At 41.2% G+C, this 25,263-nt stretch overlaps 2 protein-coding genes across 5 annotated transcripts in view; one reads left to right on the top strand and one right to left on the bottom strand.

Moving 5' to 3' along the window:
• The window catches only part of LOC122447240 (ATP-binding cassette sub-family C member 4-like), a 914,448-nt gene that overhangs the window by 596,270 nt on the left and 292,915 nt on the right, over window positions 1-25,263 (top strand). The window lies entirely within an intron of this gene.
• LOC122447589 (ATP-binding cassette sub-family C member 4-like) overlaps window positions 1-25,263 on the bottom strand; it is a 225,484-nt gene that overhangs the window by 104,464 nt on the left and 95,757 nt on the right. For all 4 annotated transcript variants that reach the window (XM_043478284.1, XM_043478285.1, XM_043478287.1 and 1 more), the window contains 2 exons: window positions 21,632-21,711; window positions 7,916-8,066 (listed from right to left, as the gene is read on the bottom strand). In XM_043478284.1, the coding sequence (XP_043334219.1) occupies window positions 7,916-8,066; window positions 21,632-21,711 (231 nt within the window). The remainder of the gene's footprint in view (window positions 1-7,915; window positions 8,067-21,631; window positions 21,712-25,263) is intronic.

Genomic DNA, 25,263 nt, shown 5'->3' with positions numbered 1-25,263 from the left:
TTTTTTTTTCATTTATTATTAGTTGGAGGCTAATTACTTTACAATATTGTAGTAAATCCATGGCTGATTCATGACAAGGAGTATTTGAATGGTCCTGACGTCCACTCGGGGAACCTGATGGATGTTTCTATATCTGCCTGCTAGACACGTGTCCTGGTGTTTGGGGGTCACTGTGATGTGTGACACTCACATCACCCTTTGAGAATCTGACAGTGGCCTTAGTGTCCATACTCTTCAAGTGACTTCATGTAGGTTTGGGGTAGAGTGCCACATGACTGACCATTCATTTCCTGCCATCTTCTCTAAAAGCACACTGACCACGAGCACCAGGGTCAGGCTTCTGCCCATCAGAGAGCAGGTGAACTGCAAGCTCCTGGGCAGGAAGGACCCTTACGGTTCTCATTCCCCACCAGGAACAAGGCTGTGTAACTTGCTGTTGTCAGGGGCAGCTAGTGAGCCTATGACCTCTGTCTGGAATGAGTGATAACTTGTGCTTTATCATCAGAAAATACTGACATCACTTTGTTACCTATGCATCTCCTAGAGAAGACCTATAAGTAAAACCTGGAAGTTTTGAGGAAGTTAGGGTCACTCATCTTACAGCAGGACACAGAAATTTCTTTAAATGATGGGGGAAAAAGAATCAAAGTGGAAACTCCAAATTATTTTCAGGACCTGATTCTTTAGCCTGGCAACCAAATTCCTATCTGGGTGACAGTTCAGTCATTACCGAAGAGCATATGGGCACTGCAGCTGTGTGTGTCTATGGGAGGGGCCTGGGGTACAAATGAGCAAAGACACAGAACCACCTCTTGTGCTTAGCGTCCCTGGTTCTACAAGCAGGAAAGAGCAGGATTCCTCCCGTGAGACACAGGGTTCAGAACAGGTGGGAAGCCCTGGGCTGGAGGAGGACAGTCTGGGCTGGGGGCCATCTGTCCATCCACTCAGTCCTGGGTTCTTTCCACCTGGGACATCTGACCAGGAACCATAATTATTAGGATCCCCCACCTGTGATGGAAAAAATAAAATGAAAACCTTGAACCAGAACAAGATATAATATTTCCCCTTTGTACTTAATTTAGGCAAAGAGCCTAAAGTGATTTGGTGGTGTTTATGACTGTATAGTTCCGTCTGTCATCTTATTCCAACATCCACATTGGTCTCTCTGTCCATACTATTAACTTTTAATTTTAGTTTCCTATAACTTTGCACTTTTAAGAGTAAAGTGAATACAGACTGAGTTCATGCTCCAAATAAGAAAGGCTGGGAGCTTCTCACAGGCCTTTTCTGCAGCCCCAGCAGGTGTGCCAACTCACCCACAGAACTCAGTCAGTCGGGAAGCAGGGTGCTCACAGGGATGATGCAGGTGAATTCTGAGTCCATCACCCTGTCAGGAGGATGCCACAGTCTAGCTCCAGAGAGCACAGTTAACTCACTAGAACCAGGCTCTCACTTCTACAGCAAATGTTGTGATGTCAACACTGTTCATCACAGACAAGGCTTCTGAGGTGGGAGCAGATGTGGCTGTTTCCCCAGGGAGAGTCCTGGAGTGAACTCTTCACCTTGGCCTCCCTCACCTACTTCCCTGTCAGGAAATCAAAGTTGCAGCTGATTCTCTCCAGTGGGGAGGGTGGGGTCGACTTTAGAAGCCTGTGTCACACTGTTTAAACACCAGGGAACTCAAAGACCCCATCACCTACCTCACCTCATATCCAACAGTTACAGTGGTCTAACAGAATGCAGAACAGTGAAAATCTATCCTGTTTCTTTCAAACCCCACTTAGGGCTGAGCAGGATGCCAGGATGAGTGAACTAGAGGGTCTCCACAGAAGATTAACTGGTACAGGGGGAGAGGGGATGTCAAGGCCCCGGTCTTGTCTTGGGCAGTGAAATATCCTCTTTCTCACCAACACTGAGCTCGCTATCCTATAAGAGCCATGGCATCAGCCCACAGTCACACACATGTGTAACCCTACATTTCATATGACTGACAGCTGTTTCCACAACCCTGAAGATTCTTAAGAACACACCCCACAGGGACTGAAGATCTTCCCTGGCAGGGGGAGGGCAGAGAACTACATGCAAGGACCCTCAGCTGACAGCCCTGCTGCGGGTTATCATTCACTCTGTGTGAAACCTGCTAGTGGTTACTGTGTTCTGAATTCACTCATGTTAAGGTCCTGGTGTCTTTGGCAGTAGTCTGCAAGCACTTGACAAGCACTGACTCAAGAAACCCTCATGAGATGTCCAGAGACTGAGGGATTAAGAGCACTCCCCACCCAGGATTAAGTAAATTAACCCACCTAAGTGGTAGAGCAGGTGTCAGACCCAACTCTGTTTTAATCCCAAGGTTTTGTTTTTAATCACAACTGCAATGTCTCAGAGGGAGAATAATGAGGCTTAGGGATGCCCATGTGTGACTAAATACATTTTTCTCCAGACTTTATGTTCAGAAAACCCCAAATCTTCCTTAGCTAATATCCAATAGGCTTAGTCATTACTGCACATCTTACTAAGCACCTGAGGTTGAATAAAGTCCCTAGGAATCTGGTATGAGAACACTTAAAGCAGCAGACATGAGGATCCATAGTCTGAATACACATGGCAAATGTGCTAACCTACTGCCAGCAATGCCTGTGGCAGACATTGCTAGTTGATCACAGAAGCCTTTCAGACAGAATTTGGATATGACTTCATCATTCAGCACTGCTAAATGCGAAGATTTGTTTAGGCCATTAAAAAGAATGAAATAATGCCATTTTCAGCCACATGGATAGACCTAGAGAGTATCATTACTTACTGAATTAAGTATGTCAGAGAGGGAGAAATACCATATGACATCCCTTGTATGTGGAATCTAAAAAAATGAAATAAATGAACTTACTTACAAACAGAAAGAGACCCACAGACTGAAACAACAAATTTACAGTTTCTGGGGGGAAGGATGGGAGGAAGGGATAGTTAGGGAGTTTGAAATAGATATGTACATACTGCTATATTTAAAACAAATAACCAACAAGGACATATTTTGTACAGCACATGGAATGCTATGTGACAGCCTGGATGGGAGGTGAGTTTGGGGGAGAAGGGATACAAATATATGTACGGCTGAGTCTCTTCACTGTTCACCTGAAACCATTACAACATTGCTTGTTATTTGGCTATACCCCAATACAAAATTAAAAGTTTTAAAAACAAACAAAAAGAGTTGGCTAGAGAAAGGCAACCAAATGCCATCCAGATTTTATGCACCCAGTTTAAACCCATTAAAAGCAGCTGCACACTGGTCATTAAGGTGAAAGAAAAGGTCAGCCTAAGCTTTCAGAGGCAGCTTGACAGTAGGATCTGAAACTAAACCTCAGGACGTCAGTAGTCCTTCAGAGCACAAGGATGAAGCAAGTTTAAGCCTTCTGAATACAGCAGTTGGGTGTCCCTGTTTTTAACTAGTGCCTTCAGCAGTGAACTTAAAACATATCATCAATTACTGTTTCAAGAAAACAGTGGTATTATTTATGGCACAGACCTCCCCACCTAGAGGGAGAACATAAACTGTTTTAATTAACTGGCCACCACATTTGATTATATGGGGTGTGGAGGAGGGAGTATCTGCATTGAATAGTTTGCTGTCTAATGTTCTTGCAGCATACTATGGTGCAAAAAAATAATCCCAATATTCCACAGGGATGGGGCCAAAGATCTCAGACTCTCCAGATCAAACACAGAAAATCTGGTAGTTAAGTTTAGCCACTCAGTCATGTCCAATCCCTTGCAAGCCCATGGACTCCAGGACTCCAGGCTGCCCTGCCCATCAGCATCTCCTGGAACTTGCTCAAACTCATGTACATTGAGTCGGTGAAGCCACACAACCACCTCATTCACTGTCGTACCCTTCCATTCCTGCTTTCAATCTTTTCAAGCATTGGGGTAGGTTCCAATGAGTCAGTTCTTTGCATCAGGTGACCAAAGTATTGAAGTTTCAGCTTCAGCATCAGTCTTTCCAATGAATATTCTGTGTTGATTTCCTTTAGGATTGACTGGTTTCATCTCCCTGCTGTCCAAGGGACTTTCAAGAGTCTTCTCCAATAACAAAGTTCAAAAGCATCAATTCTTCGGTGCTCAGCTTTCTTTATAGTACAATTCACACATCAATACATGACTACTGGAAAAAACATAGCCTTGAGTAGACAGACCTTTGTTGGCAAAGTAATGTCTCTGCTTTTTAATATGTTGTCTAGGTTGGTCATAACTTTTCTTCCAAGGAGCAGGCGTCTTTTCATTTCATGGCTTCAGTCACCATCTGCAGTCATTTTGGAGCCCAGAAAAATAAAGTCTGTCACTGTTTCCATTGTTTCTTCATCTATTTGCCATGAAGTGATGGGACCAGATGCCATGATCTTAGTTTTCTGAATGTTGAGCTTTCAGCCAAGCTTTTCACTCTCCTCTTTCATCAAGAGGCTCTTTAGTTCATCTTCACTTTCTGCCATAAGGGTGGTGTTATCTGCATATCTGAGGTTATTGATGTTTCTCCCAGCAATCTTGATTCCAGCTTGTGCTTGATCCAGCCCAGCTATTTTCATGATGGACTCTGCATATAAGTTAAATAAGCAGGGTGACAATATGTAGCCTTAACATACACTTTTCCCGATTTGGAACAAGTCTGTTGTTCCATGTCTAGTTCTAACTGTTGCTTCTTGACCTGCATACAGATTTCTCAGGAGGCAAGTCAGGTGGTCTGATATTCCCATCTCTTTCAGAATTTTCCAGTTTGTTGTGATCCACACAGTCAAAGGTTTCGGTGTAGTCAATAAAGCAGATTTTTTTTTGAAACTTTCTTGCTTTTTCGATGATCCAGCAGATGTTGGCAATTTGATCTCTGGTTCCTCTGCCTTTTCTAAAACCAGCTTGAACATCTAGAAGTTCACAGTTCACGTATTGTGGAAGCCTGGCTTGGAGAATTTTGAGCATGAATTTGCTAGCGTGCGAGATGAGTGTAATTGTGTGGTAGTTTGAATATCCTTTGGCATTGCCTTTCTTTGGGGTTGGAATGAAAGCTGACCTTTTCCAGTCCTGTGGCCACTGCTGAGTTTTCCAAATTTGTTGGCATATTGAGTGTAGCACTTTCACAGCATCATCTTTTAGGATTTGAAATAGCTCAACTGGAATACCATCACCTCCACTAGCTTTGTTCATAGTGATGCTTTCTAAGGCCCGCTTGACTTCACATTCCAGCATGTCTCGCTCTAGGTGAGTGATCACACCATCGTGGTTATCTGGGTCATTAAGATCTTTTTTATACAGTCTTCTGTGTATTCTTGCCACCTCTTCTTAATATCTTCTGCTTTTGTTAGGTCTATACCATTTCTGTCTTTTCTTGTGCTCATCTTTGCATGAAATGTTCCCTTGGTATCTCTAATTTTCTTCAAGAGCTCTCTAGTCTTTCCCATTCTACTGTTTTTCTCTATTTCTTAGCACTGACCACTTTGGAAGGCTCTCTCCTTGCTCTCTCTCCTTGCTATTCTTTGGAACTCTGCATTCAGATGGGCATATCTTTCCTTTGCTCCTTTGCCTTTAGCTTCTCTTCTTTTCTCAGCTATTTGTAAGGCCTCCTCAGACAACCATTTTGCCTTTTTGCATTTCTCTTTCCTGGGGATGGTTTCTAGAAATATTTTAAAAATCCAGTACTTTCTCTTTAAAAAGCCTTAGGAAGTACCCATCTTTCTTTTCTTATGGATGGGAAGTGGCCCTTTCCCCAGGCATAAATCTCAGTCACAAGTTCCTTCTAGAACAACTCCTCTTTGAATGTACCAGAGACCTGCTTTGCAACAAGACTGTTGAATGGCTCCATTTCATGGTGCTCAGTTGTGTCTGAATCTTTGTGACCCCATGGACTGTAGCCCATCAAGCTCCTCTGTCCATAGAATTTTCCAGGCAAGATTACCAGAGTGGACTGCCACTTCCTATTCTAGGGGATCTTCCCGGCCCAGGGACTGAACCCATGTCTCTTGCATCTCCTGCATTGCAGGGGGATTCTTTATCGCTAGTGACACCTGGGAAGCCCAACTCCATTTCATGAGCAGCCTCAAATCATAAAACATGTGAGGCCTTGTCTACAGAAGACTGGATGGAGCTCTTTACTTCCTTTTCTGCCTCCCCGAATCCTGCCATCCTAGCAACTCACATCAGCAGGACATCATACACACCTGGACTCTACTGCTGTGCATCCCATTCAAACACGTCTTAAGACCAGAACTCACGGGAGTTTAGATGAATCTTCTGATGACCAAAAATTTTTCTATAGCTTTTATGAAACCAACAACCACTCTCTATTATGTAAATACTTAGGATAAGTGCCCTTTAAGAATTTATTGTTAAAAACAAAACATGCAAATGCCACAATAAAAATCTCCTTTGTTTCGATGAACTTAGATTATTTTTTTTAACTTAGTATCTACTAAATACTAAGAACCATGGAACTCAATATACTTCTCTTCTTGGCTTGGTTTCTGGAGAGTTCAGTAGTAACTATCCACGGTTAAGGTTTGTGATATCAATGCAAACATCTTCCTTCCTTTTTGGCTATAGTCCTTACACCTTTAAAAAAATACATTTAATAATTCTACTTATGATTTCCTATGATTTTCAATATTGATGAAATATGTTTGTGCATTAATGAGATAAGCTCTGATATACTCTATCCTCTGTGAATATTTGTGGAACAGAAGGATTGGTCATAAAATGTGTTCCCCATCATTCTAAGCTACAAAGTTAGATGGAATAATAGACTGCATGCCTACTGAACAGATCCCATCCTGTGTCCTTCTAAGGGGATTATTTTCAGCATCATTTATATGAACAGCCTTGGGGATCTTAGAACACAAACAGTGTGTTCACATCAAATACTGTTGATGATAAACAATAAACCTGAAAATAACAGCACTTAGCTTTTTAAAACATTTCACAACTGCAACTTACTTGCCATCTTTTAGGTATGTGAAAAAAAATCTATTTTTCAAATGTATCATTTCTGGTATATGAGTATATTTCCTGATACCTCCTTTCTTTTTCCTAATCTTTTCCTTTCCTTGTCATTTCTAGTAGCTCTGGGGTAAGAAAAATCCCCTATTTTCCTCGTATATTCATTTCAGTGTAATGAAATATTTTATTTTTAATAAAAGTATTTATAGAGTGGCTACTCTATTAGGAAGTATGTCATGAACAAGACATAAACGGTCCCTATCCTCAAATTCACCTGTCGCAGCTACTAAATTGCTCAGTTGTGTCTGACTCTGTGCGACCTCATTGACTGTAGCCCACCAGGTTTTTCTGTCTGTGGGATTCTCCAGGCAAAAAATACTGCAGTGGGTTGCCATTTCCTTCTCCAGGAGATCTTCCCAACCCAGGGATTCAACCTGTATCTCTTATGTCTCCTGCACTGGCAGGTAGGTTCTTTACCACTAGTGCCAACTGGGAAGTTGTCCTTGAACAAGTCGATATCTGGTGCCTCAGCCTTCCTGTCTGTGAAATGGAGAGAGGCCAGGCTGTCTCTGATGGTTAGGATGCAGCTCTCTTTGAAAGCCAGTGATGATCCCCAGGTGCCTGCAAAATTTACTCTTCCCAAGGATTCTACCCAGAAAGGCAGTGGATCTGGGATATCTAAGAAGCAAGAGGTAAACAGTTCCCTGGAATCAGGATGTGGCAGGGTAAACTCACCTCTTTATGCTAAAATACAAAGCTACAGCTGACCTGCCCCCTTAAGGGCCACACTGAACAGGGCCCATAATATTCAATTACCTAACGTTAACTTAGTGAGAAATTCCAGAAGACAGTCTGCAGGATTTCAGGGGTCTGGTTAATGAAATGGCATAAAGGAAAGTCAGCCTACTTTGCCAAACCAATCAGAGAGTCCCGTACTCACTTGCACATTCCAGGCGTTTAACATCTCGTGAAGTCTCTGAGAAATATCGCTGGAGAAAAAAGAAAGTGATGCCAAGGGGAATCACGGGTATTGCAATCCAAGGAATCACTGCCACCATCACACCTACTATACCAATCACAAGTAGAAATGCCTGAAACAGTGAAAACAGATACAGAGGTGTCTTTGTCAAGGATTTTTTTCAAAGGTAAACTTTAGTGTTTCGTTAGGATTAAATTCTTTTCCCCAAAGATGTGTTGGAATACTTGGGAATATTTTCCCATCCAAAGAAATAAAATAATATGTGGTCCTAGTGGTATTTATTGCATGTGTCAAACACTATGATGAGAATTTTTCAGGTATTAGCTCCTTTGGTACATTCCGTAGCCCTATGAGGCAGGCATTACTACTTTTAACAGATGAGAGAATAATAGAAACTCACAGGGGAAAAGACTTGAAAGCCAAACTATCAGGAGTCAATAGGTATTACTAGAGATGAGTGAGCAGGCATCACAGATGAGGAATCCAGAAGCCTCAGCTATACATGTCAGAATATAGAAGTGGTTGACTATAGATTCAGTGTCCAGAAAAGTAGGGAAAAATTCAAATTGTGATCTTTGGAGGTAGGAATTCTCTTTTTTGGTTTTCAATCCATAGCTAATATTTACTGAGTGCTGACTGTGTAGAGGGCCACACATTCAACACTTCACATGTATTAACTCTTTAATCCTCACAATAACACTATGTAGTAACAGTATTATCTCATTTTACAGATGGAGACACTGAGGTACATAGAGAAGAAAAAATACTTGATTAAGACTACAAAGCCTAAGTCACAAATCTGGAGAGACCATGTCACGAGCTATTATGACACATTTAAGCTTGCCCCCAACATATATCCAACTTTCCACCAATATGCTAAGTATGTAAAATGTCCATTTCAAAGTTTAATTATTAAACATCAACAGATACAATTTATCAGATGTTTAATGCACATAAGGCACTGTGCCAAGAATTCTATGAACACTTATTTAATCATCTCATCCCATAATGTGATTTTATCTTGGGAAATGACCTTGCTCTAAAAAGATAGCAGAAAGAATAGAAACCAAACATTACATGCTGCTGTTTTAAGTATCCGTCTTTATAAGGAAAAGTATGATATCATAATGGACAACTTCAGGTGATAGAAATGCAATCAACACTTAGCGTCTGCCTGCTATGGAAGTGGGGTTGTTACTGGGGACGTGTAGATTCAAGTGGTCTGGGTCAAGGTCTCTAAAGTTTATGATCTCAGGTAGAGACAAATCCATGACAATCTGCACAAGGCAGAGAGGGCAGAGGAAACACAGGGAAGAATATATGAACACTTTTTTAAAGAAATCTAAGAAGAGACTGATAACTGAATTTCACAGGCTGGTTTTACAAACAGAGATTGGCATGAATAATTTGCAGGTAGTAATCACACCTGGTATAAATTTTGACCAAAAAGGAGGCAGGAGAAGATTGAAATGCTTGTCTGAGTTAACACTGGTTTTTCTGAGTCCTCTCAGCCCAAGCACCTGCATCCCATGCTCTCCAATCCAGGGCCTCCCACTCCTTGTCACCCAGGGCAACTGGCCCCGGCACAACTCTAAGGGATGGGTTAGGGTGGGTAATGCCTGTATCACAGAGACCCGGGTTATCATTTCATAGTTCTTCCAGATCAGTTTTCTCAGAGGATATTCACAACCATCTTGTGAATAAGAAAAGTAAGAACTATCACTTCCATTTGTAGATAAGAAACATGAAGCTGGGAGGGCAAGTGGCTGTCCTAAGTTTTGCCAGGAAGGACTGCAGGTCATGGAGAAAGACAGGAGTGGTTTGTACTCGGGTACTCCAAGAGCCACAGCTGCAGGAGGAGCCTGGAAGGAGGAGGAATCTCCCAGAACTGTGACTCTGTGGCCAGGAGCCCTTGTGAAGCAAACTGCATTATTTGGATGGAGACCCATGTGCTTTCCCTGTTTCTCTCATCTGTGCCGTGGTATCAATATAAAACTCAGAATGAACAGGATGGAATTCTGAAGACATAAATTCTAATCATAAATGAGGGAAAATAGACCTGTCTGATCTCTCTTCTATTAGACCTCAGTTCAGTTCAGTTCAGTGACTCGGTTGGGTCCGATTGTTTGCGACCCCATGGACTGCAGCACACCAGGCCTGCTGGTCCATCACCAACTCCCAGGGTTTACCCAAACTCATGTCAATCAAGTTGATGATGACATCCAACCGTCTCATCCTCTGTTGTCCCCTTCTCCTCCCACCTGCAATCTTTCATAGCATCAGGGTCTTTTCCAATGAGTCACCTACTAGACCTACAGATGAACAATTTCTTAAAAAACACTGGTTTAACTGTGCATCCCACACTACTGCTACCTTCATGTTCATGGGGAGGGGTCCTTCCAGCTCCTTCCATGTCTGGTCTTAACTAAAGTCACTAGGGGTGTCACCATTGGTTGTTAGGGAAAAAAAAAACCTGCTGAAACATCAATCAGGATAAAATCCAAATTACAGTGTTTTTTGTTTGTTTGTTTGTTTAACAGATTCGCATTATTCAATTGGACAATGTTCACCAGTTTCAATCATCTGTTTCTACTCAATTAAGGGCCTTTAATGACTAACCCAGCCTGGCAAATAACCTGGGAAGTGATATAAGATCAAAATTAAAGGAGCTATGCCAATGTTTTTGCCTTGTGTACATGTTAAAGACCAGCAAATATTGCTCTCAAAAGATCCCCAGTTAGGTTATGTCCTTCAGATTTCATGCCCCTAAATTCTGAAACAATTCAAATAGACCCTCCCTAAGAGTTTTCTTTCTACTTGAAGGTCATACTATAGCCAGTTTTATAGTGGTTTAAATATTATATTATATAAACACACATATATATACACAAGCACAATGTATAGGTTTACATTTTAAGTATCTATGTATATACATTTATGAATATTTTATTTATTTCAAGCTCTCTCAAACTCTTGGCAAAAGTTGGTAGAAGGCAAAAATAGGAGCTGAGCAAAAAGTCAACACTCTAAAGAAGGAAATAGGAGAAGGAAATGGCAACCCACTCCAGTGTTCTTGCCTGGAGAATCCCAGGGACGGTGGAGCCTGGTAGGCTGCCATCTATGGGGTCGCACAGAGTCGGACACGACTGAAGTGACTTATCAGCAGTAGCAGTGGCTATATAACATCCAGCCGAAGACTAGCAGGGGGGTACTCTTTCTGCCCCCTTCTGATGCCTGTGTCAGAAGCTTTCTCTATCTCCTTTATACTTTAATAAAACTTTATCACACACACACACACAAAAGAAGGAAATAGAATATTCTTGGGTGCAATAAGCATCCCTTTTTTGAAGCCAATCTCAAATCTTCCTTCCACATTCCCAGGATTCCAAGGAATCTAATCTAAGCTACACACACAATTCCTCCCATTCGATTGGATTTCAGGCCCATCTGATGGCCCACATCACCATGGCCAGGACTTCTGTAACTGTTTCTCATGATGACACTGAGACAATGATGTGTACACAGCAAGAGACGTGTTGACCCAGAAGCTAGTGACCCAAGTCCTGATGCCCCAAGAAATAAGGGGAATCATTTTTCAATACGTTTATAATGTTTTTGGAGCACACTATTTGAGAACTCTATCAAAAGCCTATGATTCCATATGAATAAATGTAAACATTTCACTTGAAAGTACATGGTGAATTTTCACAAGTCAGAACAAGTCTTTAGTTGGCCGAGATGATAACGTACACTTGGAGGGGAAATTCCATTAGATAGCTATTGAAGTATCTGAGACTGTTAATTTTCAAGAGGATTTAGAGCTCACCCTAAATTAACAGGGATGGTAAGATCCCACACACACTTTTAATGTGAGTAAAACTGGGATATTGCAACATTATAAAAGGATGGTGGTGGGAATTAAATGAGATTATATACATAAAGTGCTTACCAGTTTATGGATAACAAATATAAACTCTAAGTCCATTATTATCATGTTTCAGTGTGCTCTGGGTCGCAGCAGTCAGGGGAAGAGGGAATGGTGTATCAGAGATTTAAGGGCTTAAAGAACCTTAAGAATCTCATGAAGTTGGACCCTAAGGGGCCACTCATTCTAAACCCTTGAACAGCTTAGTACTATACAAGGATATACCAGAGCAGGTGATACTTTTCTTAGGTGTGGTGATGATGTCACATATACAAAGTGACTATGGCTTTTCTCTAGCCATATTGAATTCTCTAGCCAAATTAAATCTAAGGCCTATTTTGTTTGAAGAAGTTCTTATAGAAAAAATATGACCAATAAATCTCATTTATTACAGTTTTTGTCCTCTCTGTATTTTTGTCCCAATTCTAGGTTTTCCAAAAATTGATAACATTAAAGTTATGGCAGCAAGCCAAGATTTTTTGAGATGTTTATTTTCTCATTCCTTATTCTTTTTGTTTCAACTTCTGCTTCTTCTTTGAGAAGACTAACTGTTATGAAACTGCTGAGAATTTAAGAAAAACTAAAGGAAAAAGTGGAAGACCTCTGAATTAACTAAACCAACCAAATTATTCAATTCAGTCCAAAGAGAAGATCAATTTGACTTTTTCTATTTCACATACCATGAACTGGTCTATTGATATCAAAGGAAGTACAAAAGCTAGATTTTATACACTACTGAATCTTAAGAAATTCAACTGTGTCCACTCTAGTTCAGCCTCTTGGTACAGGCAAACAGTCTGCTTAGGATGTCAGGATGACTAACTCAATCTCTCCCCATCTCCCATCCTCAGAAAGGATGCTGTCCTGTGAAACTATTTCTGACAAACCACAGTACATTCAGTCACTCAGTCGTGTCCAACTCTTTGCAATCCCATGGACTGCAGCATACCAGGCCTCCCTGTCCATTACCAACTCCTGGAGCTTGCTCAAACTCATATCCATCAAGTCGGTGATGCCATCCAACCATCTCATTCTCTGTAGTCCACTTCTCCTCCTGCCTTCAATCTTTCCCAGCATCAGGGTCTTTTTCAATGAGTCAGTTTTTAGCATCAGGTGGCCAAAGTATTGGAGCTTCAGCATCAGTCCTTCCAATGAATGTTCAGGACTGATTTCCTTTAGGATGGACTGGGTTCATCTCATCGCTGTTCAAGGGACTCCCAGAAGTCTTCTCCAACACCACAATTCAAAAGCATCAATTCTTTGGTGCTCAGCTTTCTTTATAGTCCAACTCTCACATCCATGCATGACTAGCATAGCTTTGGCTAGACGGACCTTTGTCAAGAAGTAATGTCTCTGCTTTTTAACATGCTGTCGAAGTTGGTCATAGCTTTTCTTCTAAGGAGCAAGCTTCTTTTGATTTCATGGCTGCAGTCACTATCTGCAGTGATTTTGGAGCCCCCAAAAATGAAGTCAGTCATTGTTTCCATTGCTTCTCCATCTACTTGCCATGAAATGATGGGACTGGATTCCATGATCTTCATATTTTGAATGTTGAGTTTTTAGCCAGCTTTTTCACTCTCCTCTTTCACTTTCATCAAGAGGCTCTTTAGTTCCTCTTCACTGTCTGCCATAAGGGTGGTGTCATCTACATATCTGAAGTTATAGACATTTCTGCTGGCAATCTTGATTTCAGTTTTTGCTTTATCCAGCCAAGCATTTCGCATGATATACTCTGCATATGAGCTAAACAAGCAGGGTGACAATATACAGCCTTGACGTACTTCTTTCCCAATTTGGAACCAGTCTGTTTTTCCATGTCTGGTTCTAACTGTTGCATCTCGACCAGCATACAGATTCTCAGGAGGCAGGTAACCCAGATAAACACAATGGTGTGATCACTCACCTAGAGCCAGACATCCTGGAATGTGAAGACAAGTGGGCCTTAGGAAGTATCACTAGGAACAAAGCTAGTGGAGGTGATGGAATTCCAGCTGAGCTATTTCAATTCCGAAAAGATGATGCTGTTAGAGTGCTTCACTCAATATGCTAGTAAATTTGGAAAATGCAGCAGTGGCCACAGGACTGGAAAAGGTCAATTATAATTCGAATTCCAAAGAAAAAGGCAATGCCAAAGAATGCTCAAACTACCACACAATTGTACTTATCTCACACGGTAGCAAAATAATGCTCAAAATTCTCCAAGCTAGGCTTCAACAGTACATGAACTGAAAACTTCCAGATGCTCAAGTTGGATTTAGAAAAGACAGAGGAACTGGAGATAAAATTGCCAAAATCTGTCAAATCATAGGAAAAGCAAGAGAATTCCAGAAAAATATCTACATTATTATTGACAAACCATGCTGTCATCTAAATAAATTGTTAATGAAGTATACACAAAAGCATTAAAGAAACAGAAAAAATAATGCTTGTGAAAAATGTTAATGGTTTTGCTTGAAAAACTTGAAAACTATGAAACTGCTTTATTATTACTTCCCAGGGCGAATTTTCTCATAACACTGAAGAAATTGCACAATTTTCACCAAAAACTTCATGGATATTTTGCCCTCCCAAATACCAATAATGGATGACATTTCATGAGGCTTGGCATGTGTCCCACCTCTCAATTATTCCACAGGCCTCCTTTAATTTCATTCTCACAGCAAATCTGAGTAAGAAGGATTATTCTCTCCTTTTATAAAACTGGAAAGTGATACTCAGAGAGATTTAGCAATTTGCCCAAAGTCAAGAACCCGCCTGGAATGCAGAAGCCTAAGGAGATGTGGGTTCAATCCCTGGGTTGGAAAGATCCCCTAGAGGAGGAAATGGCAACCCACTTCATTATGCCTGCCTGGAAAATCTCATGGGCTCCCCAGAGGGGACTGGTGGGCTACAGTCCATGGGGTCACAAAGAGCCAGACACAACTGAGCAACTGAGCACACTGATAATTCAGTCATTCTGACCCCAAGATTGTCCTTTTCGTTTCTGCCTGATACTGTATCCCAAATAAAGATAAAATCAATATTTTAAAATTAATATCTAGATATACTCCCGGAGAAGGCAATGGCAACCCACTCCAGTACCCTTGCCTGGAAAATCCCATGGAGGAGCCTGGTAGGCCAGCAGTCCATGGGCTCGCTAAGAGTCAGACACAACTGAGCGACTTCACTTTCACTTTTCATGCATTGGAGAAGGAAATGGCAGCCCACTCCAGTATTCTTGCCTGGAGAATCCAGGGACGGGGGAGCCTGGTGAGCTGCCATCTATGGGGTTGCACAGAGTCAGACACGACTGAAGTGACTTAACAGCAGCAGCAACAGATATACTCCTTTATTATATATTTCCTTATGTCTGCATTTTCCAGTTTTGTTTGTTTTTTTGGGGTTGTATCTGGTTTCTCCCACGCAGGGATGACTTCCAGATTTCTTTTTATTAGGGAATAACAGCCTGATCAGCTCACAGAGCAGACTGATCATTAAAATGTCTTAAAAATGCTAATAGAGCATACTAACTTGTGTTGATTTAAGAATAATTATTTAAATTAAAAACAAACGTTTTATGAGAAAGACGAGTTCTAAGCCCAGAACGCAAAATGTCTTTGGTGGGGTGGGGTGGAAGCCCAATAATTTAAATAAATACATAAATCCCAAGGACACAAAATAAGGCTGAGTATTTTAAATGTTCAATATCTATATATGGGTGATAGTAAAAACACTGACGACTCTACTGCTAGAATGAACACCATATTCTAATGCTGCAGATTTAAACTATTCCTCTCACAAGCATGGTTTGAATATATGATCTGTTTGCCTCTAGCTTCCAAATTACTTACATTCTTGTTACAACAGAGAAGTAGCTGACATGATTGTATATGTACAAAATCCTATAGAATTTTAGAAAACACCACCAACTCCAGGAAATGGAAAGTGAATTCTCAAATAAATCGTTTTCTATATACTAGCAATGAGCACTTGAAAATGATATTTTTTCTTCACATTCAAATGGATGCTTTTGAACTGTGATGTTGGAGAAGACTCTTGAGAGTCCCTTGGACAGCAAGGAGATCAAATCAGTCAATCCTAAAGGAAATCAGTCCTGAATATTCATTGGAAGTTGGTTAGGGACAAGGAAGTCTGTCATGCTTCAGCCCATGGGGTCACAAAGAGTCGGACATGACTGAGTGACTGAACTGAACTCATTAAATATTCAGGAATAATTGAACCAAAAAGACTGGTGGAACAAAACAAAGATCCAGACACAGACTTCCTCACATATAGTCAAATGATTTTAAATCAAGGTGCCAATTCAGTGTATAAAAGTCTTTAACAAACTTGGCTGGAATTATTAGGGGAAGCACACTGATTGGAACCACCCACCCTGGCCAGGCACCATAGTAACCATTTGCATGAGTTGTTTTATGACAGGAGATCCTGATAAGGAATACAGAACTAATAAGCCACCACCAACAGGAAGAGTTCGGGAAAGGTCGAAAGGAGACGTGTCCGTCCACTTCCCAGAATCCCTCTTGCTAGCATCCATCTTGGCTGAGTGATACCTGCACCACCAGGAAAGACTCTGAATTAGAATGATTGGCCAAAGACCACCCGGAAATGAATCCCATCATCATAAAACCGGAGACTGTGAGCCACGCAGCAGAGCAGGAATTCCATCAACAGGAATTCCATCACCTTCACTAGCTTTGTATGTAGTAATGCTTCTCAAGGCCGACTTGACTTCACACTCCAGAATATTTGCCTCTAGGTGAGTGAACACACCATCATGGTTGTCTGAGTCATGAAGATCTTTTTTGTATAGTTCTTTTGTGTATTCTTGCCACCTCTTCTTAATATCTTCTGCTTCTGTTAGGTCCTTGCCATTCTGTACTTTATTATGCCCATCTCTGCAGGAAATGTTCCCTTGGTATCTCTAATTATTTGAAGAGATCTATAGTGCTTCCCAATGTTATCTGGCACTTTGGCAAACTTTGTGAAAATTACACTAATTTGAAATATTTTGTGCTCAATGGTCTATTTTGAGAATGGTTGATTTTTATTCTGTGAGTCTACATGGGAAAGTGTCCATTTAAGTCTTCAAGGATTGCAAAGCCCAGAATCTATGTAATGCAAACTAATGTGGTAATATTTATGAGCCTGAAAACTGTGTGTCACAATAATTTTAATTCAGCATCATGTCTTTAGCAGACTATTCCTCCTACATAAAAATACATTTGGTGTTTTAAAATAACGATGCATTATTTAGTGCATATCTGCATATCTGAGACTATTGAAATTTCTCCCGGCAATCTTGATTGCAGCTTGTGCTTCATCCAGCTTGGCATTTTGCATGATGTACTCTGCATATAATTTAAATAAGTAGGGTGACAATATACAGCCTTGACTTATGGCAGAAAGTGAAGAACTAAAGAGCCTCTTGATGAAAGTTAAAAAGGAGAGTGAAAAAATTGGCTTAAAACCCAACATTCAGATGTCTAAGATCACGCATTCGATCCTATCACTTCCTGGCAAATAGATGGGGAAACACTGAGAGATTTTATTTTCTTGGGCTCCAAAATCACTGGAGATGGTGACTGTAGCCATGAAATTAAAAGTCGCTTGCTCCTTGGAAGAAAAGCTAGGACCCACACAGATAGCATATTAAAAAGCAGAGACATTACTTTGCCTACAAAGGTCCATCTAGTCAAAATTATGGTTTTTCCAGTAGTCATGTATGAGTGTGAGAGTTGGACTATAAAGAAAGCACTATAAAGAAGTGCCTGGACAATTGATGCTTTTGAACTGCAGTGTTGGAGAAGACTCTTGAGAGTCCCTTGGACAGTAAAGAGATCCAAGCAATCCATCCTAAAAGAAATCAGTTCTGAATATTCATTGGAAGGACTGATGCTGAAGCGGAAACTCCAATCCTTTGGCCACCTGATGCAAAGAACTGACTCATTGGAAAAGACCCTGATGCTGGGAAAGATTGAAGGCAGGAAGAGAAGGGGACTACAGAGAATGAGATTGTTGGATGGCATCACCAACTCGATGGACATAAGTTTCAGCAAGCTCTGGGGGTTGATGATGGACAGGAAAGCCTGGCATGCTGCAGTTCATGGGGTCACAAAGAGCTGGACACATCTGAGTGACTGAACTAAATTGATCCAATTTAGTGTTCAAGATGCACTTAGCTTTTGTGCTAAGAATTTTATTAAAACAACTTCATTTTGTCTTCCCAATAAACCTTATAAAGTTGGAATTATTTTCACTGTTTTACAGAGAGGAGGTGTAGTTTTGTGTGGCAGAGATGGTAAGAGGGTGATCCAGGACTCAAGCTTCAAAAGGAAGACTGCAGGCCTCTTCACTCCATGTCATATGAAGCTACTGACACTGAAAATGATTATCAGGTGCTGTGCTAAGTCACTCAATCATGTCTGACTCTTTGCAACCCAAGGGACTGTAGCCCACCAGGCTCTCTGTCCATGGGGCTTCTCCAGGCAAGAATACTAGAGTGGGTCGCCATACCAGAGGATCTTCCCAACCCAGGGATCGAACCCAGGGCTCCTGCATTGCAGGTGGATTCTTTACCATCTGAACCGCCAAGTACACTATACAAACTGATTTTTTTTAACACTGTCTTTCTTCTTCCTTTGAAATTGTGAATAGCTCCCCTTTGTCAATAACTATAATGTGACTGAACGGGCAAGACATCTGTAGTTATAAGAGTCAGAGTACAATGGTGTACAAACTTGTGATCACACCTCTTTTGGGATGTTGTCTCTGAATGACATCACTTGAGGGGATGGACTGTCCTGAAGTGTGGACGCACTAGTCAGAATCCAGGGTTTTCATACCTGCCATCACTACTACAAAATATTAAACAAATTACCTCAGATTTTGTTTAAGAGAATGAGAAGGAATTAGATAAGGAAAAGTATATGGAGGAAACCCTTTAGATGTAATAAACATAAAAATAATCAAGTATTTTCCAAGGTTTATAAAATATACCAAGGCTGATGAGAATCATCAGGAATGAGTTCCAACCCACTTGACATTAACTACATCCTTTAAAACAAAGCTGAACAAGTCCCTTCCTGACCCCACTCTCAATATTGACAGAGAGAAAAGACTGCTTCCCACATAGGAACTGAGCTTCTGGCAGCACCTCCTGTTCCACCACCCACAGAAGCATTTTCCTTTCCTCTGGGATCAAAGGTCACTTCATAGAAACTCCACCCACTTCCTGGACCAGACTATCTAACTGCTCCAGCTCCCACATCCAGTTTGCCTTTCAGGGCTTCCTCCAAGGTACTTGCACAAGTCAGATTCCAAAGGCAGAAAGAGGCGAGTTTCTATGTTGTTCCTTCCCATGGCTTTCTCTGATAGCTCAGTTGGTAAAGAATCTGCCTGCAAGGCAGGAGACCTCAGTTTGATTCCTGGGTAGGGAAGATCCCCCAGAGAAGGGATAAGCTACCCACTCCAGTATTCTTGGGCTTTCCTTGTAGCTCAGCTGGTAAAGAATCCACCTACAATGCAGGAGACCTGGGTTTAATCCCTGGTTTTGGAAGATTCCCCTGGAGAAGAGAAAGGCTGCCCACTCCAATATTCTGGCCTGGAGAATTCCAATGACTGTATATAGTTCATGGGGTCACAAAGAGTTGGACATGACTGACTGACTTTCACTTTGTTTTCCCTCTCCTGAGGCTCCTGGAAGAGAGCTTTGTGCCCAACTCACCCCTGTACCTCAGGGTCTCAACTTTAATCCCTATTTGTTGAAGGGAAGGACAGAGAGAGGGAATACCACCCACCACCTCACACATACCCCCAACTCAAACTACAAACCCAGTCAGCAACACCTCCTCAGATCCTACATTCCAGATGGGCCTCTCTCCTGCTTCATTCAAACTCCTTCCAGGAGTAGCCTGTCTTCACCTCAACTCCTTCCACACTTCCTGGATTCTCAGCCCTTTGCACTCTGGCTTCCTCACATCTGAAACCTGCTTCTCAGGTCACCGACACCTCCTGATTCCAAATCAACCAACAACTCTCCGTGGGTTCACCTTCTCATTTGCATTGAACAGACCTGTCCTTTCTCAGTTCTTCACCCTGTCTCTTCCTCTCTTTCCTTGCTGTTCATTGTCTGTCTCCTCTGATTGCCTCCTCTCTCAGCTTTCTCTCTAAATATCAAGGCTTCCGAAAGTTTCTGATCTTGATCCCTAAACATGCCTCACTCTCTCTGGGCAATCTTATCCATCTTCACAGATTCAACTACTGCCTTCTCAGTGAAGAATACACAGGCCATCCCAGGTCTCTCCCTCAAATACCAGACTCTAATTTCCAATGACTTTTAGGACACCTCCTCTTGGAGGTCCCAGACTTCAAGATAATTGAACCATAGGTGGAAGAGCTGGGATTGTGAATTAATGAGACTGAAATTTCCTCTCCTCACATGACTGAGAAAGTTTTATCCTGAAATCAGACAGCATCTATCCCTGTCCCTCATTAGGTCATGTAAAAATATTTGATGGATTCTGATTATAAGGGCCAGTTAACCATGTGCCAAGCACACAGCAGGCCAGCCAGCTTTGGAAACCCAACCTTGACCTAGTTTATAGTAGCAAAGGAACAGAACTTTTCACAAAATCTTTTCAAAGTAATTAACAATCACTGTCAAGATGTGACACTGCTTTACCAAAAGACTGCTTCTGGGGATAAGCAATGTAAAGCTAAACCCAACAGGACACCTTTATAAAATAAATTTGCAGAAAAGAAAAAAAAAAAAGCAGATATATCTTTGCAGTAAAAGTCCTCTGTCTCTGAGTCTCAACTTACTTCTCATGGGTAAATAGTAGAAGTCTTTGCCCACAGGCTCTGCTGTTTGCATTCAGATATTCATTGTTGCATTTCTGTGTGCAGCTTTTGGTAAATGCATTTAATTTCCAAAACAAACACTTAGAAAGTCACATAGCTTGAATCACTGAAAAGCAGACAGGAATAACAGAGAAAACACCCCTAGGTGAGCAATGATACTGAATGAGGAAAGGAGAGCTTAGATGAACCAGCATCCTTCCTTAGAACCTCAAGTTCACAGACAAAACAAAGGCTGGATAGAAGTATTTCTGTAAGTATTTCTGCCTTTTTTTTTTTTTTTTTAAGATACGTTAAAACATAGCATTCAACGTGTGAAAAGGAAAACTGCCTAAAAATACAAAAAAGATGCTTTTTGAGATAATCAAATTACTGGATTAAACTCATTGTATTATCAATAACTGCCCTTTATTGTCCTTAATCAAGTAATTTTCACCTTATTATTACTAACCTTTTCTTTCTAAGTGATCACACCTGACCCTATCAAAAAAAATGGTACAATAAATACTTGGCTTCTGTGGTAATATGACACATAATTTAGTTCCTCTAGTCTATCTTTCCATGAGAGGTGACTGTTTCTATTATGAAATGTGCTCACAGTAAGGGGAATCCACCCAGACATCTGGAAGGCAGAGAGAACCACTTACCCAGCATGTCACTGCTTCAGACCAACCTTGAAGTGACTGTGTAGCCACTCCTACCCAGGTGTTACTCATGTTAACTCAGTCTCCCAATCCCAGCTGCACCTTTCTCTTAAAAAACATGACCTTTGCTGAAAGTAACAGGATACATCACCAGGCTGAAAGACCCACCCTCAGCCCCTGTGAAAAGGCCTTGAGGAAGAGGCACTCTGCTACTCCCTGTGAGAACTCTTGACAGGACTGGTGCATTACCTGGATGAAATCTTGAAATATCAAGGGCAGCAAGTCATCCATATGCCCAATGTCTTTGGAGAAACGATTTAAAATTCTTCCTACAAGAATAGGATACAAGATATTACTCATTTCCCCTGGTAGGAGCTTTCAGAGAAACAATTTATAAACAAATCAAAACATATTTTTGAAGTGTATGTATTTAGGGACTTCCCTGGTAGTACAGTATCTCTAGTGCAGGGGACACAAGTTCATCCCCTGGTCCGGGAAGATCCCACATGCCACAGAGCAACTAAGCCTATGTTGCACAATCACTGAAGCCCCTGCACCTAGAGCCTGAGCTCCTCAAGAAGAGAGGCCACCACATGAGAAGCCCAAGCCCTGCAACGAAGAGGAGCCCCTGCTTGTTGTAACAGAGAAAGCCCACGTGAAGCAACATGGACCTGATGCAACTAAAAATAAATAAATAAATCTAAAAAAAGTATATGTATTAAATATTTAATATATTGGCCTTCCCATCATGGCTAAGTGGTAAAAAATCGACCTGCCAATGCAGGAGACACAAGAGACAAAGGCTCAATCCGTGGTTCGGGGAGATCCCCTGGAGAAGGAAGTGGCATTCACTCCAGTATTCTTGCCTGGAAAATTCCATGGACAGAGGAGCCTGGCGGGCTACAGTCCATGGGACCACAAAAGAGTTGGACATGATTTAGCAGTTAAGCAAGTATAGTACAAATTCAAATGAAAAAAGCTGATGTCAGTGGTAAAATGAAAGAGACAATAGAATGACACCTAAAGAGAAATAAAAACATCATCAAATGGCAGTGGCTGGGCAGTTAAAATTGAGTCCAGGTTTTTAAAACAATGGGGAAATATTGTCATTGTATCAAGAAGGGTTGGTGGATTTAGAATGCTCCCTCCTTTTAGATCCATTGCATCTAAGACTCATTCTGAGTGCTAAATTGGTAAAGAAACAGTTGCAAAATATCTAAGTTAATCCTAATTGTTACACGAATTTTGCTTTAGTTATCAAGATTAATTTTGCCAAGTGATACTCTTTAAATACACATAATTATAACCCCTCTGTACTTTTTTCCCTCCAGATTGTTCACAGCACCTCACATTTTGGGAAATTGTGGATTCCAACCATTTCCAAGTTATGAGTTTACTACTGGGATAATAAGTCATTATTTTCAGACATGTACCACGTGTGACTAGCACAGACTTATGAATAAGCATCTATGAAGATCAGAAGGATGTAGGGGATGTAGGTAGGAAAACACAAATATTACTGAATGACTAAGGATTGCTTATCACTGATTTTATTTCCCTTCTCAGAACCCACAACAGCAGTCTGTACTGAAGGCTATAGGATTAGAAGATGAGAACTAATTTCTAGTAAATACCTGGTGTGAGCTAAAATTGCCACCTACCATACCAGTAAATAAAGGATGCTGCCGCTATCAGGACCCTGCAGCCACTTCTGCAAGAGTGGCACCCTGAGGAAACTCAGCATGAGAAAGCACAGGATACTGGCCCCAGATAGCAGAGGTGCCCATCAAAGGAACTGTTGTAGGGAAGAACCAATTTTGACTCCACACTGGATCTGTTTCTTTGACTTTAGCCTTTGCTATTCATTGTTTTTGTCAGGGAACCCTGTCCCTCTGCCTGAATGTTAAACTAAAGCAGTGTTTTTTTTTTTCAGCTTACAGGGAGATTTTCTGACCCTCACCACCTGTGGATGGTCTGCAGAAAAGAAGACATTAACAAATTCCCTCCTATTTTGCAAGATTAATGGCCTTTTGATTTTACTTCCTCACCTCCTCTCCCTCTTTAAAAAAAAAAAAAAAAATGGCACCCAGATCCCAATAATATGATTATTTTGAGATATTAGTTTTCCATCTTCTCAGTCTGCCAGCTTTTCAAATAGAGTTGCTATTCCTTGCCTCAATACCTCCTCTGTGAGTCTTACTGGTCTTTTGTTGAGGTGAGAAGAGTGAGCTTGAACTCATTAACAATAACACTGTTATATTTGGTTATCTCTTAATGACATCACATACCAGAAACAAAATCCACCATAAATTATCTATTACAAATTCTACTTTTGAGATTAAAGACAGGGAAGAGTTCAATTTAATATACCACTAAAAGAGTAAATAATTGATGCCCCTAAACCTTTGGACCTATCTTTGCAGTACTTATTTGGGCTTCTATTTTCTTGAAGGAATGAAGTTTTCATAATAGAAACAGGAGGGAGAGGAAAGATACAAACTGGTATGTCCACTGCTCCAGGACTAGTGACCTTGAACATTTAAACATGGCTCCAAATTCTTGAATAATAAATAAATCAGCATCTGGAGAGGCCTACAGGTCATAAACAGCCTGGTCAACTGTGGTCACAAGCTCAGAGGCTGTGTTAACAGAAATTCAGTCTCACTTTATGCTCCCAAATTTATGACTATAGTTTTCACATTAACAGGTGAAGTAGAGCGAATCACAGCCATAACAGCACAGACTCTTCTAATCACCTCCTCACTCTGGCTTCACAATAAGATGAGATCTGTGTGGCTCTTTGCAGTTTGCCATTCTGTTCTCCACACCGTGCCTGCACTAAACAACATGTGTTGAATAAATCTGCACAAGGTGCTGCCCTAAACAGTCTTATTTAATCCTCACAACAGTCCTGTGAAACAGGAAGGGCAGTTGTTATTCCCACTTCACAGGAGAGAAGTTCCCAGGTACCATGTGATCATACTTACGAAGGTTCATTAGGCACTGACCCTGTGCTGTGTGCTAATGCATTAACCTGCTTAATGCCCACAACATCAAGATATTGGTAAGTGTGTGAATAGTATTCTCATTTTATAGGTAAGAAAATCAAGACACAGAGAAATTAAATAACTAGCACATAAGTATTAACATAACTATAACTGGCTATTACTATTAGTAACTAGCACCAGGACTGAACCCAGAAGTTGGCTCCAGAGTCCATACTTATAACCATGACAACATCCTGCCTTGAGATTTGCCTGCCCAGTAGTATCTACCTACTTTGGCCTTGATCACACAGCTAATTGATGGTCAGGCCACGGCTACTCCTGTCGTCCCTTCGGTCACATCCCTGCCTCGACAGGTCCTGTCAATCATCACCTGTGAAAACAAAGCCACCCTGGGCCTCAGCACAAGTCTAACTGAGCAGAATGGGCATGTATGCTGATGCACTAACTCTTCACAGGAACCCAGGTCAGGAGGCTATCTTCCAAAGCAAGACAGGTCAAAGGCCTCAGAATGGAGGAAGCAGCCACTGGGATATCTTTGGGGACACTCTTACTAATACTGAAGATCCACCTGCTATGTACCACAGGACCTCTTAAATGTAATTAAAAGTCCACAGAACGAAGTAAGCCGGAAAGATAAAGAACATTACAACATACTAACACATACATATGGAATCTAGAAAGATGGTAATGATAACCCTATATGCAAAACAGAAAAAGAGACACAGAAATACAGAACAGACTTTTGAACTCTGTGGGAGAAGGTGAGGGTGGGATGTTTCAAAAGAACAGCATGTATACTATCTATGGTGAAACAGATCACCTGCCCAGGTGGGATGCATGAGACAAGTGCTCAGGCCTGGTGCACTGGGAAGA

This window comes from Cervus canadensis, chromosome 9 (assembly GCF_019320065.1).
Source record: "Cervus canadensis isolate Bull #8, Minnesota chromosome 9, ASM1932006v1, whole genome shotgun sequence".
Lineage (NCBI taxonomy): Eukaryota > Metazoa > Chordata > Mammalia > Artiodactyla > Cervidae > Cervus > Cervus canadensis.
The sequence above is the reverse complement of the archived record's forward strand: the minus strand, read 5'-3'. Positions and strand labels throughout refer to the sequence as shown.